Here is a 24,500-nt window from a genome sequence, read left to right as displayed (position 1 = left end):
AGAACCCAAGATGAAGTCTTTGCAGAGGGGTCTTGCTTTGGTAGCAGCATAAATCTACTCACACAAGTGAAGTGGATTGTGGGAGAGAAATCCAGTGTTGGGCTGAACAGGAGTTGGGGGAGGGGCCTGTCTCACTCACTCCCATACCTCTCCTTGGGATATCCAGAGGGGTCAGAAGCACTGGCCAAGTTCCTGTTTAAAGGCCCCACCTGCTTATCGGGTAATTTTGGGGGGGTTCTCTATTGGAGTAGGTACTACGAGACTGGCAGCATCCGGCCTGGAGTGATAGGGGGCTCCAAGCCCAAGGTGGCCACCCCCAAGGTGGTGGAGAAGATCGGGGATTACAAGCGGCAGAACCCCACCATGTTCGCCTGGGAGATCCGGGACCGGCTCCTGGCAGAAGGCGTTTGTGACAATGACACTGTGCCCAGTGTCAGCTCCATCAACAGGTGAGAGAGGGCAGCTTCCGGCGCCCTCCTAGACCCCAAGGTTCTGGAGGATTCCTATAAGAGATGTGAATGGCCTGGGCAGAGTAGGGGTTTTGGAAGAGGCTTCACTTTGAGGAATCAGGGAGGAGCTCCCGGGCCTGGCACATGTCACCTCTCCCAGCTCTCTCTTGCTCATGCTGTGGAGCCTCCTTCTGTCCCCACACTATGTTGTGCTGTATCTTCCTTCCTTAAACACCCTATCCTTTTACTGTGTGAAAGGAGCTTCTTGAGTAGATCCCTTCCTGGCCCTCATTGGAGTACTTGGTCACTTGGTCACTTGGTCACTTTTTCAATCATTTGCTCCCTGCCTCGGTCCTTCATGTACTCACTCATTCATTCACACATCATTCATTCATTTATTCCATATTAGTTTCCAGAACACAAAATCCCTGTCCTTGTGAAGCTTACAATCTAATGGGAACACAGACACAGAGTACCCAAAACGACAATGCAAAAATGCAGCTACTTGTCCTGCAGGGGCTGTGTGGGATAGCCTATGGTAACTTGTTTTCATGAAATCGTGAGGGTCTTCCCCTAAGTAAGAAGCTGGGAGTGGGATTTAACTAGGTGGAAAGCGTTGCCAGGCAAACCCCACCACTACATACGAAAGCCTGCGGCTAAGGAGAGCTTGCGCAGGAGATGAGAGGAAGTCAGTCAAGAGACAAGAAGAACCTGAAGTATTCTGAGTATAAGGTGACAGACAAAGCTGTCCCCAAGAATCCGTGGTCACCTTAACAGATTCCCGCCTTTAAAGCATCCGCAGTGGGCAGCTTTTAGTGTGTTTTAAGCAGGAAGCTTATTTGTATTTGAAAGAGCTCCCTTGACCGAAAAGGAGAGAAACAACTAGATAGAATATGTGGGGTGGGTCACTTCGGGACTCTAGAGGGACAGAGCGGATGGTGGCACACATTCAGGTCTTAACAATGAGATACAGAACAGGGTCAGTTCCGGGGAGGTTATCCAGGTCAAATCTACAAACCCCGCTAAGCTACCCCTGTATTTCTGCCTTGAGAGCTCCATGTTTCTGGTCATGACACATGACACAGAGAAGGAGGTGTGAAGAATGAGGTGCGGTCATAGTTGGATGGTCCACTCATCGAGTTGGAGACACATAGAAGACATCTAATTGGGTTGTCATGGTGACAGGATCCTGGAGAGCCACAGCTCCTGTTTCATCCTCTTTCTCTAACAATCCTTCTGCTCCCTCACAGAATCATCCGAACCAAAGTGCAGCAACCCTTCAACCTCCCCATGGACAGCTGCGTGGCCAGCAAGTCTCTGAGTCCAGGACACACGCTGAGTGAGTGCTTAGGGGTTTGGCTGTGCCCACACCCGTGAATGTAGGATCCAGTCCTCATACCCATGTAGACACAGACACATACAGACACACAAGAACATACGAGTGTTCATATGTTTGTACATGGACTGAGTTATTACCCTGAGATAAAGTCTATTTCCACGCTCATGGGAGACTCATGGGAACATGGGAAATGGACACACCAGACAAATATCATTCTAGGAGCCCCTCGCACTAGCAGGCCTTTGGAAGTGAAGGACTCTAGCTCTCCAGGGCCTCTGGCCACAGCATGGCCTCCGGCTTTGAACCCACGGTGGCAACAGGGGCTGTGGGGAGCATCATCTCCCATTCTGACCCTTCTCCTTCTTCCTTTGCAGTCCCCAGCTCAGCCGTAACACCCCCAGAGTCACCCCAGTCGGATTCCTTGGGCTCTACCTATTCTATCAGTGGGCTCCTGGGCATCGCTCAGCCTGGCGGTGACAACAAGAGGAAGATGGATGATAGTGAGTTCTTGGGGGACCTGTGGGTGGTACGAGACACAGGATACCACTCTGCTCCAGCTTTAATATGAAGAGAAGGCTTTCCTTTGGCCTAGGACTGGGTAGGGTTCTGACACTCCCTATTCACAGGCGCATGGGTCCTTCCTCTTGCTGACCCTTTCCCTACCTCCTCAGCCCGTCTGCTCCTCTGCTTTGGCCACTTTGGTGGCTTGGCAGGGGGGTCCCCTGAAAGCTTTCTTCCTGCCTTCTCGGGGGGCACTAGGTGACCAGGACAGCTGTCGGCTGAGCATCGACTCACAGAGCAGCAGCAGCGGTCCCCGAAAGCACCTTCGGACGGACGCCTTCAGCCAGCACCACCTCGAGCCGCTCGACTGTCCGTTTGAGCGGCAGCACTACTCGGAGGCCTACGCCTCCCCCAGCCACACCAAAGGCGAGCAGGTGAGAAAGTGGGCTGCAGAACCTAGGCGGGTTAGGCAAGGGCAAGAGCAAAGCATCAACTCCAGCCATCAAAGCAAGTCCAAATTGCTCCTAGAGGCTCAGGGCACAGACTTGATGCAGTGTCCAGCCGCATGCATGCCTTATTCGCAAGATGTCTTGACGCTGCCTGCCCTCTTCTCGCAACCCGAAACTGAACTCTGAACCTAGTTCGTGCATGCAGGGCTCCTTTTGTCCTCCACGGCTTTCTCCAACAATAGAATCAGACCCACAGTTGGAGTTAAGGCTCACACCCTTTTATGATGACCTCAACGCCACACCTAGCGCCACCTCCAGTCTCTCCCTTTACGCAGCCTAGGATTCTGGGTGACTCATGTGTTCAAGTACCCTGACCTCATTCACACCTCTCTGCCCTGGTACACCATGTGCCCTCCTTGCAGGAAGCCTTTCTTCTAACTGCTCTACCTGGAAAAAATACCAGCTGGCTGCAATGACTCAGCTCAATCTCCGTTTCCACGAATCTGCCCCCCACCTGTGACTCACGGCCCCTGTCATCCTTCCTGTCTCACACATGGCTTCTACTGACTTCACAGTTCATCCTAATAATCTCATGAGTAGGGGTAAAGGCAACGGACTTTTTAAGGACAGAGTGGCCTCTTGAGCCACCCCCACTCCTATCTCTAGAGTCTAGCATTCTTATTATTCATTATTATTTTCTTTTCTATGGTGATGGGGATCAAAGCCAGGACTTCACACACGCACACATGAGACAAGCCCTCTCCTTTTGAATAACATCCCAAGTCCGGGATTTTAATGGCTACTCCACAAAGGTATATCAAACGAATGATCCAATGAGAAATCAATGAATGATCAATTGAAAAATCAAGAACGCTAAGACACAAGCTACAGGGGGGGTTCCCTCTCCAGATCTTAGGCATGGAGAAATGGGTTATAATGGGATAGTTTTTCTACAAAGCAGACAGAGATATGAATATCCCCACACTGAGGCCAACAAAAACTTCACAATGCTAACAACCACTGAGATGCGTTTGATATGTCAATGGTTCCAAAGTCTGTCTCCCTTCGTGCCATTTACTCAAATAGCTCAGGAAACTCTTTTGGGTATGACCTATCTGTCCTCTTGGCTTGAGGCAAGCCTATAAGTTCACCTTTAAGACCTGAGGGAGACAACGCTGATGCTAACAAGCCCTTGAAACGTTGCCAATGAGTGGCTTGGTTGCTGGCCCTGCGCCAACCCCCACAGCTGGGTAGGCAATATGCGTCAGTGATTTTTATCAGCCTTGGCTACGACAGCTGTGAAGGGTGTAGACACAGTCGGCTATCAGCAGATCCAAGCAGAGGGCCTGGGTGCACTGCTGATAATCAGAGCATGGCTCCTGGAGGCAAGTGTTGAGCCTGCCGGAAGCTTGCTCTATGGTGGTGAGCCTGCAAAAAACGCAATCTGCTTATACTAGCGCCCCTTGGAGAATAATGAAGCCCTACCGAGGAGACCCTGGTATCTACTAGGTGCTAGAGCCATTTCCCTGCGTCACCCATAAGTCCTTCAAAGACCTTACTTGGTTAGAGTGAGCCCTTGGGCCATGTTGATGGGTATGCATAGAGGATCTTAGGATAAGAGACACTTAGAACTACAGGAGACTTGGTGACCACACAGCCTACCTTTTTTCAATTTGTATGAGAATTACTCGGGACCTGGAGCACGGAAGGACTTGGGGAAGCAGATGATTGCAGAGTTTAGGGCTGCCAACCCTAGTTTCATTCGTATGAATTGTTCTACCTTACCAATTTTTGACATGGCAATTCCATGAATTCTATCTATCTATCTATCTATCTATCTATCTATCTATCTATCTATCTATCTATCTATCTATTTTCTGAGACACGGTTTCTCTGTGTAGTCTTGACTGTCCTGAAACTGGCTTTATAGACCAGGCTAGTCTCAAACTCACAGAGATACGCCTGCCTCTGCCTCCCGAGTGCTGGGATTAAAGGTGTGTGCCAGGGCATTCTTCTGTAAAGAGTGAATAAAACAAGAGTATTTGAAAGTCATTAAACCTCTCTAAACCCTCAACCTCAAGGAGTAAAGTGAAGCCCAGCCCAGTGTTCCTCAGCTCTTCCTTCTGTCCTTCATTGACTCATCAGGCTGGATTGTGAGGGGCAGAAAGCACCTAGGTTGAGCCTTGCTCTTCTGGGTATTGTGCCACCCAAAGGAACATGGTCTTTCATCCAGGCACAGAAAGCTTGATGTCTTTGCGAGATGAGATAAAAGCAGATGCTCATACCTGGTCTTTGCATGGGACAAAGACATACACTTCTTGTCTGAAATATTGGTGAGGGCGAAAGTGACCTCATTTCTCTTAGAAGTGCCACCCCCGGGTGCTGTTAGAAATTTGTGTGGCTCTTCCTCTATATTTTAAGTCCACCACCATGTGAATCAACAGAATGGGAGAGACTGTTACGAAGACAGGCCAAGAATGTGGCAGTTAGTGACTTTTCCCATCATAGTAAAATACATCTATCATCACTTCTTGCTGAACATCTGTGCTTGCTGAGTATTCTGGGCCAAGCAACACTTTATTTAAAATCACAATTAATACTTAATCAGTCTTCTGCAGTAGATTCTAGGACCCCTATCCTTAAAGGTAGGGGAGGAAAAACAACCAAGGCTCAGAGAGTTCAAACAGATCACAATTTCCTGCAGATTGTTGCCCAATCAAGACCCTAAGTCATTTATTTCAGTTCTGAATCATTATTCTCTCTTGCCTCCAATTCAAGTTCAATCCCAGAAAAAAATAATCCAGTCATCACTGGCATGTTTAAGATGTTAAACACAACATCACCCAAATCTCTAGCTACTTAGCTTTCCTTTGCTCTTTGGCCTGAATTTGGAACAGAAGTTTGATTTTCAGTGAGCGTTTTACTGTCAAATCCACACATTCACAAGACATTTCCAACTTTTCTTCCATTCTCTAGAAATTAGGTGTTTTGTGCAGTTTCATTAGAATCCGACTCTGAGCAGCTCCACCCTGCCTCTAAGTAGGCCCCCTTGAAGAATGGAACCAGAGTGCCATTTAGTCCGTAATTGCTGCTCCATGCTGATGGTGCCCTGGTGGCCTCCAGAATTGACTGCAGCTTCCAAAAGTGCCCTGCATGCAACCAGAAAGCATTGTGACTCCTTGGAGAACTGAGCTCAGTGGAAATTACAGAAAGCAATTGTCATCAGCAGAACTGTTATATAACCAGGGAGCACTCCTCCATTCCAGTCGCGTACAACAGTTCGTATAGTGCTTTTGTGAACTGCACGACCAGGGTGTGTGCAGTGGATGTGAGCTGTCTTTCCCTGGGAAGGACAGCAGGGAGCCAAGGGGCGGGTAGGCTATGCTCTTGTCTTTAGCCTAGCAAATTATTTTTTTTTCAAAGAGTGTCTGAGCCATCTCATACCAGGGAACACCAGGAGGAGTCGAAACAAGCTCTTATTGAAGATGACCCCAAGTGCTCGATAGAATTCTTGAAACAAAATGAAGCCTTGTGCATCCTTCATGGCAAAACTAAATGTTTCTACTTGCACGTGTAATGCAAATCTGACATAGTCTTACTGGCTCGTATCGCTGGGTTGCTCATCAGGAATGATAGCCGCAAAGCCCAAACGTGAGCAAGTGTAGAAGTGATCATTGCCATCAGTCTGGGGCAGCAGTTGGTAGTGTGAGCGTGGGAGCTGGAATCCTTGCTTTACACCCCTCCCCCCGCCCCCCAAGGGAAGCGGGGAATGTCTTCAGCTCTGCACTTGCATTTCCTACCTAAGTCAGAATCAGTTTTTGGTAGACAGAGAGTCTCTGAGCAGCCCCACCCGCTCCCTGCTCCAGCCCTAGACAATGTCCTGTTTATGGGTCCTAACCATATGAAGAGATAGGAAGGACAGCAGCAGCCAGTCAGGACGTGATCCTCTGATGGCCGCCCCCATCACATACCTGGGTTTCTATGCTACCCATAGGCCTTGAATTCTATTCTGAAGCTTGAACGGGGGAACTCCAAGTCAGGTCCTGAAGAGTTTTCAGGTTCTTGGGCAGGAGGATATGACCCCATCAAACATGCCGTGTTGAGCTAAGAGTGAACAAGAAGGCAGGCACAATGAGCAAGGGAGCTTCTCCTGGGCAGACTGGGGCCACCCAGTCCAGAGACAGGCAGTGGGGTCAGAAGGAAGACAGGCTTGCTCAGGGGCCTCGCTCTCCCCTCCTGACTTCTCTTTGTTCTTCAGGGGCTGTACCCACTGCCCTTACTCAACAGTGCCCTGGATGATGGGAAGGCCATCCTGACACCTTCCAATACACCCTTGGGACGCAACCTCTCGACTCACCAGACCTACCCGGTGGTGGCAGGTAGGATGCCCAGAGGCTCCTGAGCCATCTGGACCCTTCTATGAGGGTCAGGATGGGCTTGGGGCAGGGGAAGGCAGAAGTGTCTGGCTGGCAGGAGGAAGGTGTTGGGGGTGCTGACCTGGAAAGGAAGTGGGCTATGCTGACTGGGCCTCAAACTGGAACAAAGGGATGGAGCCTTGGGTCTCTGGCCCCCCTGGATTTCCTCACTCCCTCTTGCAGGGAGAGGCTGAGTACACACATACTTCAGTTGCCCCATCATCTACACCGGCAGGTGGCGCAGCAGGGCGGTAGAGCCTTCAGTTCCCCCCATCTCATTCCATCCGAGGAACACTGTGTAGCCCCGGCTCCCCATCCTAGACTCCTCCTACAGCAGCCCGGCCTGCCTGTCCCCATCCCCTCGGCCCATCTCATGGCTTGGTTTGTGCATGTTCCCGCCCCATCATCTCACACCCCTCTCTCCTTGTTGTCTCCCTCCCTCCGGCAGATCCTCATTCACCCTTCGCCATAAAGCAGGAAACCCCAGAGCTCTCCAGTTCTAGCTCCACCCCTTCCTCTTTATCTAGCTCCGCCTTTTTGGATCTGCAGCAAGTCGGCTCTGGGGGCCCAGCAGGTGCCTCGGTCCCACCCTTCAATGCCTTTCCCCATGCTGCCTCCGTGTACGGGCAGTTCACGGGCCAGGCCCTCCTCTCAGGTACGACAGGGAGGTCCCGGGCTCTGTAGTGTCGTGGGGTGGGAGGGAGGTCATCAAGGCCCATCCATCCCAAAGTCCTCCGGTCTGAGGCTAGTCCCATCTTTAGCCCAGATCTAGCCCACCGCCACCCTAATCTCTAGTTTATTCAGCACATGGTTCTTTCCTTTTTGGGAGAAGTTAGGAATCAAAAACAGTCATTTTGGGGGTTCCGGCAAGTGGGAGACATGGCGTCAAAAGCCTATGAGGAAATAGGGACGCATACAAAGGAGCTAGGTGCTGTAAAATGTAAACTTTAAAAAAAAAAATAGGTTCAAAAAGAAAAAAAGACAAAATGTGGAGGGGAAAAAGCTCTTGAGCCAATTTCTGGATCAACTTCCTGAAAAGGAATGTCGGTCACTCCCAGGGGAGCAGCGGCACCATTGAAGACCTCCCTCAGTTTTGGTGACTTGCACAGCCTCACAGCTGGAGGTGTTGAGGTTCTTGTTCTGGCTTAAAGCCTGAAGTAGGCCAGGGACGTCTGGAGCAAACCTCTATATCCCGATAACGGAAACAGTCCAAGAGGAAGAGGGGTCTAACTACAATCTCCAGATGGGAACAGAGTAAGGGCTGACCTCTCGTGTGTCTAATCCTAGTGGATTTTCCAAACAGGACATTATCGCAACAAGTCAGGACCTGAGCATCAAAGTGGGGTTTGGGCAGAGGCAAAGACCCTTGAAAGTCTTGAGATATCTGACTATTATAGTGGGGGCCCTGGGGAGGCCCAGAACCAAGAAAGGAAGTGAGCTGCCACCATTGGAAGCCTCCTGTGTGAAGAGAGATGTCTCCTTTTGAGTCTGGACAGTTCATGACAGAGGGCATACCTCCCTGTCTCCTGCTCCCTGGCCCTGTCACCTCGAGAGGTGATGAGTGAGACAGGGAGACTCGGTCAGGGACAGCGCAGAGTTTGGGCAGTCTAGGCCATCTGGACCAGCAGTCTTCCAGTATTCTACAGCTTTCTTGCAATTTGAAATGAAAGCCTTTGCCAAAGCCGGGTGTCCCAGCCAGAGCAGGGTAGCTCCGTCTAAAGCAGGAATGCTGCCTCCAGAGGCCCACAGGCTTGAGAAGCCGCAGCAGTGTGACTTTGGCCCCCAATGCCTCAGCGGTTCTGAAGGCCCTGACCTAAGCCCAGGCTTAGCATTTCCTATTGTCTGACAGCTGGTATTTTTTCCCTTCCCCGTGCATCCACGCACTCCTGTGAGGGAGATGGGCCATGTGAGGGCGGAGAGGCAGTGGTTAAGAGTCTGAAGAAAGGGAAAAAGTGTTGACTTGGGGTTTGAGATTTCAGGAGAGTGAAGTCAGCAGAGATGGCTCATTTGTTCTGAGCCGAGTGATTAAAAGGCACAAACCTGTGAGCTGAGTGAAATTATGTCAGCCGGAGGACACTGAATGGGAGGTGGAGGAGGGGAAAGAGATGGTCTGTGCTTGTAAGGGCACAGAGGCTTCGGAGCAGGGCTCGCTTGTTTGCCTCACAGGGATGAGAGGCTGGGAAGCAGGTGAGGGATATGGCTGAGGGTGACAGGCACGTGTCCAGAGCAGTTCTGCCTTTACTGTGTGAGCTGCAGAGTTGTGGCTGAGAGAGAAGGACAGATAGTAGCTGGAAGTATAAACAAATCGTCACAGATGCAGGCTTTTCTTCTTCTTCTTCTTCTTCTTCTTCTTCTTCTTCTTCTTCTTCTTCTTCTTCTTCTTCTTCTTCTTCTTCTTCTTCTTCTTCCCCCCCTCCTTCTCACCCTCCTCCTCCTCCTCCTTCTTTTTTCTGAGACAGGTTTTCTCTGTGTAACATTAACTGTTCTGGAGCTCACTGGGTTGACTAGACTGGTCTTAAGTTCAGAGATTTGTCTGCCTCCGCCTCCTGGGTGTTGGGATTAAAGGTATAGGCCACCACCACCCCGAGACATAGGCTGCATTATGGCTTATAGTTAGAACAGCCTAGGGCAGACTTCCTCGCTCCAAGCCCCACACTTTCTCCCATTCTATCACCTTCTAAAGTTGGAAGTATCCCTGTCAATATGTCCAATCAGGGCTGATGCTTCTCTTGTCTGTCAATTTAGTCAATTCAGCTACAGGACTAGGAGGTCATCCAGTCTGTGGGCTAAAGCAGCTGACAACAGATACCAGGTGGTCACCCAGGCATTAGGTAACCAAATATGTAGCTTAGAAGACCCTCGGCCAGATGATCCCCTCAGCCAGGCCTAGATGGGATCACTCCTGAACGACTGGCCACAATGTTAAAATCTAGTATCGAGGCGAAGACCGTAAGAAGAGCACAGAGTGAACAGGTTTGTGGGATCTGGGATCCAGGGATCCAAGAGCAAGAAGCAAGTTAGGAGTAGAGTTTAGAGAGCCAAGCCCAGATCTTCAGTTTAGAGACAAGGTAGGTGACTGCTAGTGTTTAAGCTGAGTTCAGGCAATTGGTGCAGATCGTTCCCACCTGAGGGTTGGCCAAAATGGGCCCTAAATACCCATCACATGACTGAGTCCTCACGAGGTTGAGAGAACATGTAGGGGTGCAGGAATGTTAGGAAAGGACTGAGCTTAGGAGCCTGAGAATTATAACCTACCCAGGCAAAGAGCTAAACTTGAGAGAAAGAGGAGGAGGCAGAGAGCCACACATTCCCGGGATATTCTGCCCCAAAGGAGGGTGGAAGAGAGAGTCAGGAATTCTCATTGTGAAGTTAGCCACGCTCAATCCTGCCTGGATCTTCCCAGTCCCCTTCTCTCTGTGACCCTGCCACCTGCTGAACCTCCTTTACCTGTTTCACAGACATTTTCTCCCTGGGTTCTGTGAATGTTGTCTCCAGAATGACTGCTCTCTGAGCCTCGGCATTTTTTCTGGGTCAGCCAAGAAACAGGAAACACTAGGACTTGGGCAATAGTGAGATTTACCTCCAGTTCCTGGTAGTCCCCTTTAAAACACCCCCACCCACCTACCCACCCAGCGGCTTGTTGGATTCCAACTCACTGCCCACGACAGTGACATCAAGGACATCCTTGTCCTTGCTGTTCTGAGACTGACTTCAGCTCAGTGGATGGGAAAGCTGCAGTTAGGTTTTTATCATCAAGGAGCTCAGGATCCTCCTCCAATCTTCTGTACAAATTATATTTAGTCCTGCCAAAGAGATTTTCTGGGTTGCCATAAATTTTCCTTGCTTTCAGAACAAGATAAGGCATTGAAAAGGGGTTACACAGAGGGCAGACATCAAAGGGGCCAGATGAAATAGCCTAAAATCACCTCTACCCCTCTGGATTCCTTCCTCTAGCCGGTGGCTTTCAGTTCCTGCAATCTACCTCTAATTAGAATATTTACCAAGAGCTCTGGGGTTCCAGAATTTTCCTAGAGAACCCCGCTTTGTAGCCTGCCAACCTATGTTGATGCCCATGCCAACATTTTAAAACGAGGCCCCCATTGGAAGTGCCAAGGAGGTGGAATTGGATAGTAAAGAGAAATTGATTATGAAGAGCCTTCAAAACAGAATGGGGAAGAGGGTGTGTCTGACCAAAGGGTGTGTCCATCTCCAACTGGTGGCTTCTGTTGTTTTGTTTCATAGATTGTTCGAGATTCTCTGTTGTTTTATTTCTTGTTTTGAGACAGGTTCTTACTATGTCACTCTGGCGGTCCTGGAACTCACTGTAGACCAGGCTGGCCTGGAACTCACAGAGATCCTGCTAGCCTCTAGTGTTGGGATTAAAGGCGTGCATCACCACACCTGATGTGGTTCAAGATTCTTGACTCTCTGAAAGCCTTTTATTGTTGTTGTTGTTTGTTTATTTGTTTGTTTGCATTACTGGGCATTACATTCAAGCCACACAAGTGCTCTGCTGAGCTGCATTCCCACACTACAGAATCTTGTTCTTTCAGAAACTAAAGCACAGTGGCTGGAGGGACGGCTCAGCAATGATGAGCACTGGCTGCTCTTGCAGAGGGCCTGAGTTCAGTTCCTAACACCCACATGGTGGCTCACAACCTTCTATCACTGCAGTCTTGGGGGTTCTTATTCTGGTGTGAGGATGCGCATATAGATGAAACACCCATAGACATAAAATACAGAAACAAATACATCTTCTTTAAATAAAAGAAATAAAAGCAGAGAGTTTTGTGGGACTGTTGAGACAGTCTGTGAAGGTACTGTTTGGGTAGAACAGTGTCCTGCTTGTCTTTCCAGGAGGTTTTATTGGGGGAAGTCTTCAGTGGTCAGCTTGGGCCATTGACTCAGAAATCTTTCTTGCTGAGAGAAAATTAGGTAACTGAGGAGAAATGAAGATTAAGGTCCCTGAATAGGGGGACAAAGACCAGTGAGTTCTTTCGCAAGAGCTGGCATTCATAGGGTGAGGCCCAACTGATAGAGATCATGGGTTAAACCGTGGCCTGAGGAGTGTGGCCAGGGAGTCTATATGCGCTAGACAGCCTAGAAGAAGCTGTTGTTCAGGTGGTAGACAAAGGCCAGGAAGGCGGGAGGCGTGGGACCACAGGCTCCCAGCATGAGAAAGGGCCCAGGGAGCAACAGACTGGCGTTAGCAAATAGAAGGCCAGAGAGCCAGAACTAATATTAATTCATGGGAGACATGGACCCTGCCTCAAAATCCACCACACAGTGTGCCTAGAAGTCCCACCAGCCAGGAAATAAGGTGAACCCTAGTTACATGCTCTTCTCTGAATTACATCTTTGTGTGGCAGATAGGAAGATTTTGGTCTGGAGAAATTAATTTGTTCTTAGTCTTGCCTGGATCTGGTATTCAGTCTCAGTTTCAAAATCTCTCTCTCCCCCCTTCTCTCCTACACCCTTGCTCTGTCTCTCCCTGTCTTCCCCCTCCCTCACTACTTCCCCCTCCTTCTCTTCCTTCCCCCTTTCTTGCTTCCTCCTTCCCTCTAGTAGGTCAGAGAGAAGAAAAGCAAATGCATGAAGCCTAAGCAAGCCCTCCCTGTCTCTTTCTAATATGTCACCCAGCTGTCCATCATCCTGCTCCCCTTCCCTCACACCCCCCCTTTCCCAACCATCGTCCCCAGCAATGGCATTACATTGTTGACTCTTTGTCTTGAAAATCAAAGCTGATTTTGGGTAAATCTTCTGTTTATTCCTCATTCTAAATGTTACAGTTCCCCTTTCTTTCCCCGTGATTTCAGCCCTTCCTTTGTTTTTCTGATGCTCTTATGTCAGGTGAACAGAGACCAGCTGTTCAGTGCAGACCAGTCAGAGCTAGATACTCAGGAAAGGTGGGTCAATTTGAAACTGGTGTTCTGTTGTTTAAAAATCCTAATGCTATTTTAAATAATGAATGCTAACAGCTTATTTCTGACAGGATGTTTTTCTGTAATAACTTCACCGATATGAATATTTCTAGGATGTGTCCATTGCACTAGCCAGTGTCTACCTAGAGCATGAGGAACAGCTTTATACTCAAATTATACTCAAATCCTCACAGTTGTAGGACCAGTTTGTATAAGGTCATGCATATTCACCACCGCCCCTTTGAGGAAACAGGCTTAGGGTCAGAGTGACTGGTCTCAGGGCAAATAGAAAGCCAGAGAAGCAAGATGAGTACCCAAAGTCCTCTGGTTTCCAGTCCCTTCTCTCTGGAAGAAGGGCAGAACTTGAAAGTGCAGGTGTTGTTCGCTGGGCTGCATCTAAAGTTCATCTTAACTTAAAATCCGTCTCAACTTAGTGTGAAGATTTGCTCTTCAGTTCTCTCTCTCTCTCTCTCTCTCTCTCTCTCTCTCTCTCTCTCTCTCTCTCTGCTAAGTTCTCAAGTGCCTAGCCCTTAGAACTTTCTCAATAAGCACTGTTGAATGAAAGAATTGTCCTCATGGGGTTAGAAGGAGTGAGTCCCTGTGGGGCTGACAGTTCACATGGGGTCATGGTATGTACCTTCACATTTCTCTCCTTTTTTTAAAGTTTATTTTCACTTTATGTGCATTGGTGTTTGCTGCATGTATGACTGTGTGAGGGTGTCAGATAGTGGAGTCACAGACAGCTGAGAGCTGCCATGTGGGTGCTGGGAATTAAACCCAGATCCTCTGGAAGACCAGTCAGTTCTCTTAACCACTAAGCCATTTCTCCAGCCCCCCAGTTTTTTTTTTGTCTGTTTTTTGAGACAAGGGTTTCTCTGTAGCTTTGGAGCCTCTCCTAGAACTAGCTCTTGTAGACCAGGCTGGCCTCGAACTTACAGAGATCCGCCTGCCCCTGCCTCCCTAGTGCTGGGATTAAAGGCGTGCACCACCACTGCCTGGCCCTTCCCTTCTTATCATTAGCTAGGTTCCCTTCCAAGAAGTTTAGGGGTGAAGGACCTGGGAGGGTATATGGGAAGAGGGGACAATCTAACATAGAGTAGATATGTCTGGTGAGTTGGTTGACAGGGACTCACAGGCAGCCTCTCAGGAAGATGGCGGAAAGCATTTGGACCGAGTGGCTATCATCTAACACAATGGTTTTTCTACTAGGAGTGATTTTTACCCCTGCTTCCTCCACCCTGTGGTCATATAGCAATGTCTGGAGATACTTTATACTCACCTGGTGTACTGGAATCTGGTGGGTAGAGGCCAGGGATTCTGTTCAATATGCTTTAATGCACAGGACAGCTGCCCAACAAAGAATTTACCAGCTTGTCACATCAGTACCACCGAGATGGAATTCTACAAACATCACTAAGAACTAGTTTGCCCAAGTAATTTATTATTCGTATCGTAGCATTTTCAGAGTGGACTTTCCATCGTTACTAAACATTCTGAGTCAGTGTTCATCCCACGAAGAGACCTGGGCAGCCAGGATGTGCAGATTCTGGTCTGGTCCACAGAACAGGAACGATGAGGAGGCAAGCAGTCCAAGGACTCTGGTTCTTGGGCTGGGGTAGATGGAGAGAACACCAGAGGGTCAAATGAGGTCTCCCAGAAGGGATGCGAAGGAAAGGCAGATCCAGGGAGACGGAGGTTCATAGGGATGCCTCGGCGTCACGAGGATGTAGGCATGCCACAAATCACAGATCAGCAAAGATCAATCGGGGATGAAACATCCTGGAAATGGCTTTTTAAAGAAGTACGATTGATAAGAATGCCAGTTAAGATTGTGTGGGAAAGACAGGAGTCCCTTGGTGGTGTTCCTTTTATATCAGGAATCGTCAACATGCTTCAGGTCCCTTACTTTTCTGATTAATTATATCCACCTGGAAGTCCAGGCCAACCAGCAGGAGATTCCTCTGTGGTTGATTAGCTTTGTCTGCCATGTATCCCCCAAAGGACAGTGATGGATCATCCATCTCTCTCTATTTCACAAGGCCTGCTTTCGTCATTCTTTTGAAAGCCAGGTGAAACGTGGTGCCCTGAGTTCTGTGGCTTCTCGTGTATTTATTTAGTCCACTGGGGCTAACTACTATGCTGGACAGGGAGTCAAAGACTAAGAGGACTCCACCCCTGGCACCCAATACCTTGATTTTTTGTAGAGGAATAAAATACTTGTGAAAATAAAGCTCCTAGGGAGTGGGGAACAAAGTAGGACTGCAGTTGCAAGATCCCCTTGCTTGGCGAGCCTTTTCTTCCAGACAAAACAAGAAGCTGGGCTCAGAGGAGAGAACTGGCAGGTTTAGAGAATGACTGGGGTTCCAGCACTATTGACTGAGGACAGACTTGCTGAGCCTCTGCAGGGTGGGCTGGTGAGCCTGGGAGCCACCTATACGCCAACTAATGACTCTTGGGTGTCTTTTACCAGGGCGAGAGATGGTGGGGCCCACGCTGCCTGGATACCCACCCCACATCCCCACCATTGGACAGGGCAGCTATGCCTCTTCTGCTATCGCAGGCATGGTGGCAGGTAAGGGCTGAGGGACTGGGCGTAAGCATGGGAAGAGGGAAGTGTCAAAGAAATGGGACACAGTAGGTGACAAGAGATAGGCCAGGTCCCACTCACAGGCTTCCAAAGGACACTGAGGGATGGGCCAGAGGGGTACCTTCATATAAGCACGTAGAGAAAATCCCCAGTGCCAGCTTGGCTCCTGGACCCCTCTCGGCTTAGTCTCCCCAGACCCCCCATGTAGACAGACCTACGTTCACACCCAAGCTCCCCTGCTTCCTCCTCTTGCACTGCGTTCAAGTGGAAGAGTGTGAAATAAACACCGTGAGACAAACACGAGCCCCATCCCCTGGTCTCCCGTGATTTAAATGAAATCAGATGATGAACCTCAGTTTGCCTTTCCAATAAATTCTGAAATTTGAGTGATGGTGATGATGATTATGGTGAAGGTAACAGCGATAATGGACACACCGGTGATGAGATGAGTGAAATAGACCTTCCTCTGTGGTCCACACTCACCCAGCACTGAGGAGGGCCCAGGTTCTACCGACTGTAAGGATGCCACAGAGTGTGAGCTAAGAGTCCTTCACACTCATTTTGAAATGCCCTGCGATTTTGCTTGACAGTCCTTTTGGTGTCTGTCTGCCAGTCATGATCCGATGACCCGGGATTTCAGGGTCTGAAGAAATGAATAGTTTCTTTGGGAAAGTCCCAGTCTTTTAGGAGCCATGTGGGAAAGCTCCAGGGATCGATGGGTAAGGTTAGAACGGAACCATTTCTAACTGCCCATAGAGGTATAAGGGCCTGAAGCTTTTGGGGGAGGGCTCTGTACTCAGGGCCATGTGTGCCACCCCAATAACATCCCTGTACCAACCTCCCTGGCTCTGACCCTAAAGACTTGGCCCCATTCCACCAAGCCTGCTTCCCCCTGGCAGGGGTTAATCTTTGCCAGCCACCCACCCACTCCGGGCACCCTGTGCACAGGCAGGTGGGTTGAGTTCTCTTAGGCAGAGAGAGGGGAGGGATCAAGGAGAGGAGGCTTTGCTCCCTGGGAACCTGCTGAGCTGGCACTTGTTGCTGCCCGGTTACCGTGGCGATGTGGTTAATGCAGCGTTGAAAATACAGAATTCTGACTCCTCTCTCCCTCCTGGCCCCAGACTCCCTCTCTCCCTCCCTCCCTCCCTCTTGTGGAGCGTGAAATGAGATTGGTCAAGATAAAAAAGGAAAAGATTCGGTTATTTTTTTAAGAGTGTGGATAATGGGGCCTCTCAATCAAAATCCTAGGCTCCAGTCTGCTCCCTGCACCTCCCCTTTCCAAGCCCTCCGCGTTCCCTGCTGCCTGCTTAGAGGAGAAGGAAGCGATGTAAAGCAAGACCCCCCCCCACCTTAATTATGAATGGTTCTTGGGGGCAGGTCCAGGGCAAGGGGTTCCTCAGGCCAGAGTGTGATGTGTATGTGGGGGGCAGAAGACAGGGGAAGGACTGCTTCTAGGAAGACCTGTGCAAGAGTGGGTGCTGTGAAGAAACACTCTCACACACGAGCACACACACACACACACACACACACACACATGCATTCACCACACCTGCTACATAGACTGCAAGCGAATTGCAGCTGGGAAGGGTCCCACCGCACACAGTGAGGGTCTCCAGTAAGCTGTGTCCGCATTGGTTTTCAGGAAACGCAATGCCATTAAAATGAGTCTCCCGGTTCCTGAGAGCACGCCTGTGCAAATGACTCCTGAAGGAAGGTCTTTCGTAGAAAAATATCACCATATTCATCTCTTACCACTGCCTATGATCTGTCAGTTGACTGAATGGGGATTTTTTTTTCCATTAAAGTCACTTAACTCAGTAAGCACCTACTGCATACATGTAAGGCACATAATTAAGGGCTTAAATAAGGCTCGCCAACTACATTCTTCAATCAGTTTGCAAAGGAATAAGTGATCATTTATTACACATTTCTGCATACCTGGCCATTTATATGCGTAACTTTATTTCTCTTTCATCCTTATAGTAAATCTTGGAGGCTGGTAGAATTCAAGTTTCCTAGCTAGGGAAACCGAGGTCTACAAGAACCAAATGGTGTGCTCAGGGATGGTACTAAGTGACTGAGTCGTTCAAACACAAGTCTATTGATTTAGCGTCTGTGCTCTTTCCGTTTTCCCACACTGCATTCCATCATACCATAAATAAAGACGCAAGCTACATCCTCATCCTGCAAATAGCTCAGGGCTTTGATACCAGCTAGAAAATAGAACCAGCGGACTAGATAGTTAGATTCATCCTGACATCTATCCATCATTTCTCCCATCCTTCCATTTTCTCTTTTCATTCAACCATCTTCCTTTTTTATTAATCCTTCTGCCTATTCTTATCCGTCCACCTTTATATATACACACATATATCATCCCATGCTTCTTTCTACCCATACGCCTTTCCTTCCATCCATCCATCCATCCATCCATCCATCCATCCATCCATATCTCTTCCTTCTTCCCATGTATACATACTTTTACCTATCCCTCTTTCCAGCCATCCCTCCAGCTTTTATTCTCTCATTACTAATACTTCTATTATCCACATATCACTATTCAGCATGTCCCTCTATTTGTGGGATGGGCAGGAACAAGCAGTGAGCCTGTCAATGAATGAATAAACATAATATCCCATGAAGATAGCTATGTAAAGGCAATAAAATGTGCTGATCAACGAAGAGCCACAGGGAGAGCAGATAACTACTTGAGATTGAATAGACAGGAAGATCTTCCTGAAAAGATTTTCAAAGTGGTCAGCCAAGTGATAAACTGAGGCTGACCATCCCTGGCCCAAAAGAAGACCAAGTGCACAAAGGCCCCGAGGCAGGAGAGCTAATTTAGCATGACAGTATCCTGAAAGAAGATGAGCGGATTGGAGAGTAGTGAGCACCGGGAGAGAAGTCCCCGCAGAGTGTGCAGAAATGGGCGGCGGTGGCAGGGCCACGCATTAGAAGGCTTCTCAGGTGCTTGAGGAAATAGATTGCAGATACCGAGACAAGTTAGGTAATCAATGCTCAGGTTTTTGTAAGAGACAACAGTTGCTTTAGCTAGGAGAGTAGGCCTGAAGGATAAGAGGGACACTCGATATGTGTTGGTGATGAATCGAACATTACCTGCCCACAAGTTGACTGCAGAGATGAGAGCTAGAGGCAGCAGACATGGGTAGGGTTTGGGGAGCTTCGTGGGTGATGGTGGTGAGCACCCAAGTGGGAACGTCGGAGAGGAAGCGGTGAGGAGGAAATCAAGGGTTCAGAGGCAAGAGCAGAGTTGAGGTGATTAACTAAATAGCAACCTTGATATCCTAGAAGGCTTTAAAATGAATCTGTGGTTGGTTCTTCCATATACTGTGGAGTTCTAATAAAGAAGGGGCTGGGAAGAGAGGAAGCAGAAAGAGTAGGCATGTTGCAAAGCAGTGTGGGGGATCTGAGTAGCATGGATTCCAATGGAAGTGAGAGACTAAGAGGCCAGGTGGCTGTTTGTTACCATTGAAGTGGTCCTTGGAATGATCAGCTTTGACTCCAAGGCGCTTTGCCTAGAACAGCATTGGCCTGATTGGAATAGAATGTGAAGATGAAGGCAGAGAAAGAAACTAGTGGCATCTGATATAAGAACAAAGGGGACTGGCCTTTCCTGGACACGGTGCCGTTTCATTTTCTGTGGCTATGTATAGGTTGACAGATCTGCTAGCAGAAATGCCGCACTCCAAGGTGCATCATCTACCCAGACGCAGCCTCTATCCCAGCTTCCCAGTGACGGAGGCAAAGAGGCACTCAGAGCATATGTTAAACAACCGATGCTGAGCGAGCGGATGTGTGCATGAGTGGTAAAATGAGAGGACACACACATTGTATTGCTCTCTCCCTTGACCTTTAGAGATGGCAGTGTTAGCACTGGGAGGTCAGAGGAAGGGCATAGGATGGGGGCCCTTGCTGCACAGCCAGAAGAGAATTGCCCTTCTCCAAAGGAATGCTGAAACCGGACTACATAGGCAGTCAACAGGCTTAGTTCCTACTGTGGGCTATAGGAGCAAGCCTCGGCAGAGGAACGTGCCAACCAGGCTTCAGTTCAGGCTCTCTTTTAGCAGTGTGGCCTTGGGAGAAAGCCTTGAGGCCTTCCATAGAGAAGTTTCTTCATTCATAAGTAAATGGTTGGATTAGATAATTTCTTAGTTTTCTTCTTTCTTTCTCCTTTCCCCTCTTCCTGTGTATTTATTTTCTCCCAGACCTGTGTTTGAGTCTGTCCCTAACCCAAAGAAAGTGCTTTTGTTCCGACCATAAGCTTGCTGCCCGGTATGGAACTGCTAGACACAAGGAGGGTTCAGCAACCTCCCCTAGCTCTGTCTCTTCCCTGGCTTCCACTCATACAAATGACAACTCCTCAGGAATGAAGCATTCCATCTGGCCCCAGCCCAGCCTTTCCGATTGATGGTGTGACTGATATGAGTATCCACTGAACTTTTAAAAATCATTTATTTATTTATGTTCAATTGTACTTTGCCTGTATGTCTGTGTGAAGCTGTCAGGTCTCCTGAAACTGGAGTTACAGGCAGTTACAAGCTGCCGTAGTAGGTGCTGGGAATTGAACCCAGGTCTTCTGGAAGAGCAGTCAGTGTTCTTAACCACTGAGCCGTCTCTCCAGCCCTCGAACTTTCCTTTTAGCACTTGTTTCAGGAGAGAATAAAAGGAAGTCAACATTCATTGATGCTGCTTTTATCAAGAGCTTGAGTCTAAGTACTTAATACACACCAGCTAGTTTAATCCTCACCCAAATCCCATGAGACAGGGACAAGAGTTCACTCCATTTGATAGACAAGGACACTTAAGGCTTAGAGAGAGAGAGACAGACAGACAGAGACATAGCCAAGCCCAGGAGAGAGAGAGACAGACAGACAGAGACATAGCCAAGCCCAGGAGAGAGAGAGACAGACAGACAGAGACATAGCCAAGCCCAGGAGAGAGAGACAGAGACAGAGATAGCCAAGCCCAGGAGTAGAAGGTGGGAAGGTGGAAAGTCTGGGGTGGAGGCAAGAAGTCACAGACAGCACCTAGCTCACAATCACCGATGAGATCCCAAAAGACTGTGTAAACAGCTTTTGCATATTAAATTGGCTAGGCAAATGCTTGAAGGGATTACCTGGGATTTATAAGAGTTCTAAGGTCAAATTCAAGGTCCATCATTGGTCAACAGTGCAAGCTGAGCCAAACTGCTTACTCAGGCTCTACTCTAGTTTCCCCTTTTTTAAATTGGTAGCATGGGCGAAGGCTTTATGGGATGCTTGGGAGCGATGGAAAGGGCGGGCACTGCAGGAACAAGCTTTGCAAGCTTTAAATTATACACCAGTGGTAGGTGTGGTAGCCAGCTCAACGTAGCAGCTGTTGTGTAAGGGAATTCTTCAGTAAATTCTTTGACAAATACTTCTTTTGGGAAAGCCAAGGATCAGCTGACCGAAAGAGGTAACCTGACATGCTTTGGGTCAGTTCATATACTGAGTTTGCCTAAAACAAGGGCATGGCTTTCCTGAGAAGTGATTTCCTCTTAGACCACCAGCCCCCTCGGAAAGTCCCTTCTGTAGAGAGTCCCCAGCAACAGAGAAAGTAGAATTTGAATCTGGCTCCTACTGTTTGGCAGTCTCCACACTCTGCAGACCATAGAGATCTGGAAAATGGGGGTGGTGGCATCTGCCTCCCGGGGCTCTCCGGAGGGCTGCGGTGTATCAAGGACCCGCCCAAAGTGACCCATATGGTGGGCCCTCCTGAGCTCCACTGTCCCTGTTGTGGTTTTACCTGCCCTCTCCGGTGCCATTCATTTCTGGACCCAGCCCTGCTAACCCCACAGACCTGTCTCCCCATCCCGGTCCCCTTGCTGGTGTCATGACCCTCACAGGTCTCTTGCCTGTGTGCTCCAACAGGAAGTGAATATTCTGGCAATGCCTACAGCCACACCCCCTACTCCTCCTACAGCGAGGCCTGGCGCTTCCCCAACTCCAGCCTGCTGAGTAAGTTCCTGGGGTTGTCCAGGCCCTCTGGTGGGCAGGGGAGGGTTGGGGTGGGGAGTGAAGCCAGACCAAAGAGCTGGGAGGCTCCAGGTTCGATAGAATGCCTAGAGAGGTGGCAGCTTTTGGTCATAGAAGCCAGTAGCCGATTGCAGTATCTGGCAGGTTTAGGGAAGAAAACAGAAGGTCAGACATTCTTTTCTCTTTCCACAACCCTGTCTGTTAAAATTTTGTTTTGTGTAAAATTCAGGAATCAAGCCTTGAAGGGCAAGGGTAGAGAAGGGTGAAGTTACACTCAAGCAAAGCCCGAGAGTGGCTGCCCTGCCTGCAGGGGTTTGTGGTCCCTCTAGGAGGCACTATCCAGGAGTTCCCTGCACATGCCAGCTCTTCTCCTTCCCTGAGAGCTGAGGCCAAGTCACCATCTTGCTCATTAGTTGTCTAAGTAGATGGAAAATAGTCTTGAGTTACCGCCACAGCTTTGTTCCATCCAGCCCCTTAGATGTGGCGGGAGACGTGACGAGTATTCAGGGTTGCTGTCTAGAAAGTGAGTTCCAGTGAGCCTCGAGACTGCCTTTTCACCCGTGCCTTGCTCTGGGTCCCTGAACTGTTTGGGGAAGATTTTGAGGAAAATAAGTTTACAAATAACTTATGGAATTCTTCTAGCACCTTCTCGAGTGGTAGCCCTTCGGTTGTTAGTACAAATCTAGGTCAGAGAGAAACAGTGGTCTTAGGATGTCCAGTTGCATAGATGCTTTGGCAAACTGGCTGGATCATCCATTCTTTTATTGTGGTATCTTACAGTCCCAGAAATGACCTGGAGGGGACTTACCTGTACTCTGTCAGCCAGATGTGTTCAGCTCCAAGCTACCTCTTGTTCAGTTTTGCCAGAAAGGGCAAAGTCGGTGAGGCTGGAAGGGTATAGAGGACCTTCCTCTTGAGCTTAGGGGAAGTCCCTCAAGTCCAGAACCCCTTGGACCAGTCAGGAGACAAATTGTTTTGGGTTTTCAGAAGATACTCCGACCTGCCATTATTTAGGCAAGGTTAGAGAGCATCCCAGCGACCCCACATTGTGCTCAGTTTTTGAGGTGCCACGCATAACTGTTCTCTGTTGCCTACGCCCTGAAACAAGAGTGTTGAAGGTCAAAGCGGTCATGAGGTGGTAGGGGGCAAAAAGCCATCATTTTTCTGGCTAGAAACTCAAAAGGTGAGGCCAGAGAAGGAGGAAGGGCTGAGAGGAGTTAATCTTTGATGGTCAGATGGGCGAGGGATAAATGATTAACACGTGCTGTCTTAAAGGTCAGCAGATGTTGGAGGAACGCCATGGTACAGCTTCCCCTCTGACCAGCAATGTTGTTGTTTTAATGTGTCCAGGTTCCCCATATTATTACAGCTCCACAACAAGGCCAAGTGCACCGCCCACCTCCGCCACGGCCTTCGACCATCTGTAGTTGTCATGGGGACAGTGGGAACAACCAGGCAAACAGGAGGACTTGGCCTGAGACAGGCCCCAGAGAGTCACACAAAGGAATCTTTATTTATTACATGAAAAATAACCACAATTCCAGCATTGCGGCTCATTCCCCCGTGTGGTCAATTTAATGGACCGTGAAAGTCAGGATGACCTTGGAGAAGGCCAAACTGTCCTTCAAGATTCCTTTTGTGGGGGACAGGAATTCCAGGAAAACCAGACACATCCCATCTCAAAAGAGATGGTGTTAGAGGAGAAGTGTACCCAGGCTGGTACCCACCAAAGGAGAGAAAAAGGGATCACAAAGAACTTAGAGGGAGACCTGTCTGAGGGTGTACAAGGACCAGCTGTGTGATCTTCATCAATACAACTCCAGCAATTATGGACCGTAAGCAAGTCCTTCTGGCCCATGAGTCCTAGCCCAGGGCCAATGGTCTACTCATCAGCCATCCTAGGAGTTACCACCTGTAGCCTCTGCCGCCTGCTGGGCAAGCCAACCAGCAACTTTCTGGGGATGCCAGCTGACCTTCCCATTTGTGTTGCTGTGAGCCTCCAGGCACCCCCTAGCCTCTCAACCATCGGGTCACCCCTCTGGCAGCAGTGAGCCTGTCTCCTGGGAAGTGTGGCAAGGCTCTCTACACAGAGCACCGCAAGACGTGACGGCTGGGACCACCGCGCTCTCTTCTCAACAGCCATGCCGATTCGAGTGTGCTTTCTATATCTCCAGCCCATGCAGCCACCGAAGAGACCCCTGAGGCCAGCAACAAGATTCCCTCTCTGGCTCCTCAGCTCCTTCCCCCAACACCACCTCACTGTAAATACCGCAAAATGATGCTCTGTTTGGGTCAAGCTTCCTTCTTTCCAGCCCCAGACTTTGGCCTCTGAGTGAATTGTTTTCCTACTATGTTGGGCTTTTCTCCTTGATACTTTTTTTTTTTTTTAATGACAACCCACCATTGCCACATGACTCAATAAACCATTACTCTTGGTCTCAGGTTTTGGGGCACCTTGGGGATCGACTTCCTCTAAACACAGAACCAAGTGACAGAGAAACTCACTTTGAAGATAAGAGATTAGCAATGACATTTTAGATGCCCTGGCTTAGCATTCTCTGCTTGCCTTAGTAGATCTCCAGTGCTGGGTAAATCAATTATTCCAATTTCTGAGCTAAGTAGATGCTGGCATAAAGGAAGCCGTGGCACAGTGCCATGCCAGTTACGACCCCCCCCGTAAGTGGTTGCTGTTGGTCTTCACTGAAATGCCGAGTCTCAGGGGTGAGTTGGAGAAGATCCACAAACAACTACAAGCTGGGCCCCACTTAAGCAGCACTTTTGAGCTTCATGGTGCTGAAGGGCGCAAGCAAGAAGACAATCTT

General features: G+C 49.0%; 1 protein-coding gene across 8 annotated transcripts in view; it reads left to right on the top strand.

Annotated features, from left to right (window-relative positions):
* The window catches only part of Pax8 (paired box 8), a 59,933-nt gene extending 35,813 nt beyond the window's left edge, over positions 1–24,120 (top strand). The window contains exons 4-12 of one of the 8 annotated variants that reach the window (XM_050139931.1): positions 252–449; positions 1,700–1,788; positions 2,163–2,288; positions 2,548–2,723; positions 6,997–7,117; positions 7,602–7,808; positions 15,545–15,646; positions 21,574–21,660; positions 23,029–23,237. In XM_050139931.1, the coding sequence (XP_049995888.1) occupies positions 252–449; positions 1,700–1,788; positions 2,163–2,288; positions 2,548–2,723; positions 6,997–7,117; positions 7,602–7,808; positions 15,545–15,646; positions 21,574–21,660; positions 23,029–23,105 (1,183 nt within the window). In that variant the 3' untranslated portion in view covers positions 23,106–23,237. Of the gene's footprint in view, positions 1–248; positions 450–1,699; positions 1,789–2,162; positions 2,289–2,547; positions 2,724–6,996; positions 7,118–7,601; positions 7,809–15,544; positions 15,647–21,573; positions 21,661–23,028 lie in introns of all 8 variants that reach the window. The other 7 variants (XM_050139930.1, XM_050139938.1, XM_050139934.1 and 4 more) reach the window with 7 other exon arrangements.
* The last annotated feature ends 380 nt before the right edge of the window (positions 24,121–24,500 follow it).

The sequence above is a fragment of the Alexandromys fortis genome, unplaced genomic scaffold, assembly GCF_014885135.2.
Source record: "Alexandromys fortis isolate MF-2015 unplaced genomic scaffold, M_Fortis_MF-2015_v1.1 scaffold_33, whole genome shotgun sequence".
Lineage (NCBI taxonomy): Eukaryota > Metazoa > Chordata > Mammalia > Rodentia > Cricetidae > Alexandromys > Alexandromys fortis.
The sequence above is the reverse complement of the archived record's forward strand: the minus strand, read 5'-3'. Positions and strand labels throughout refer to the sequence as shown.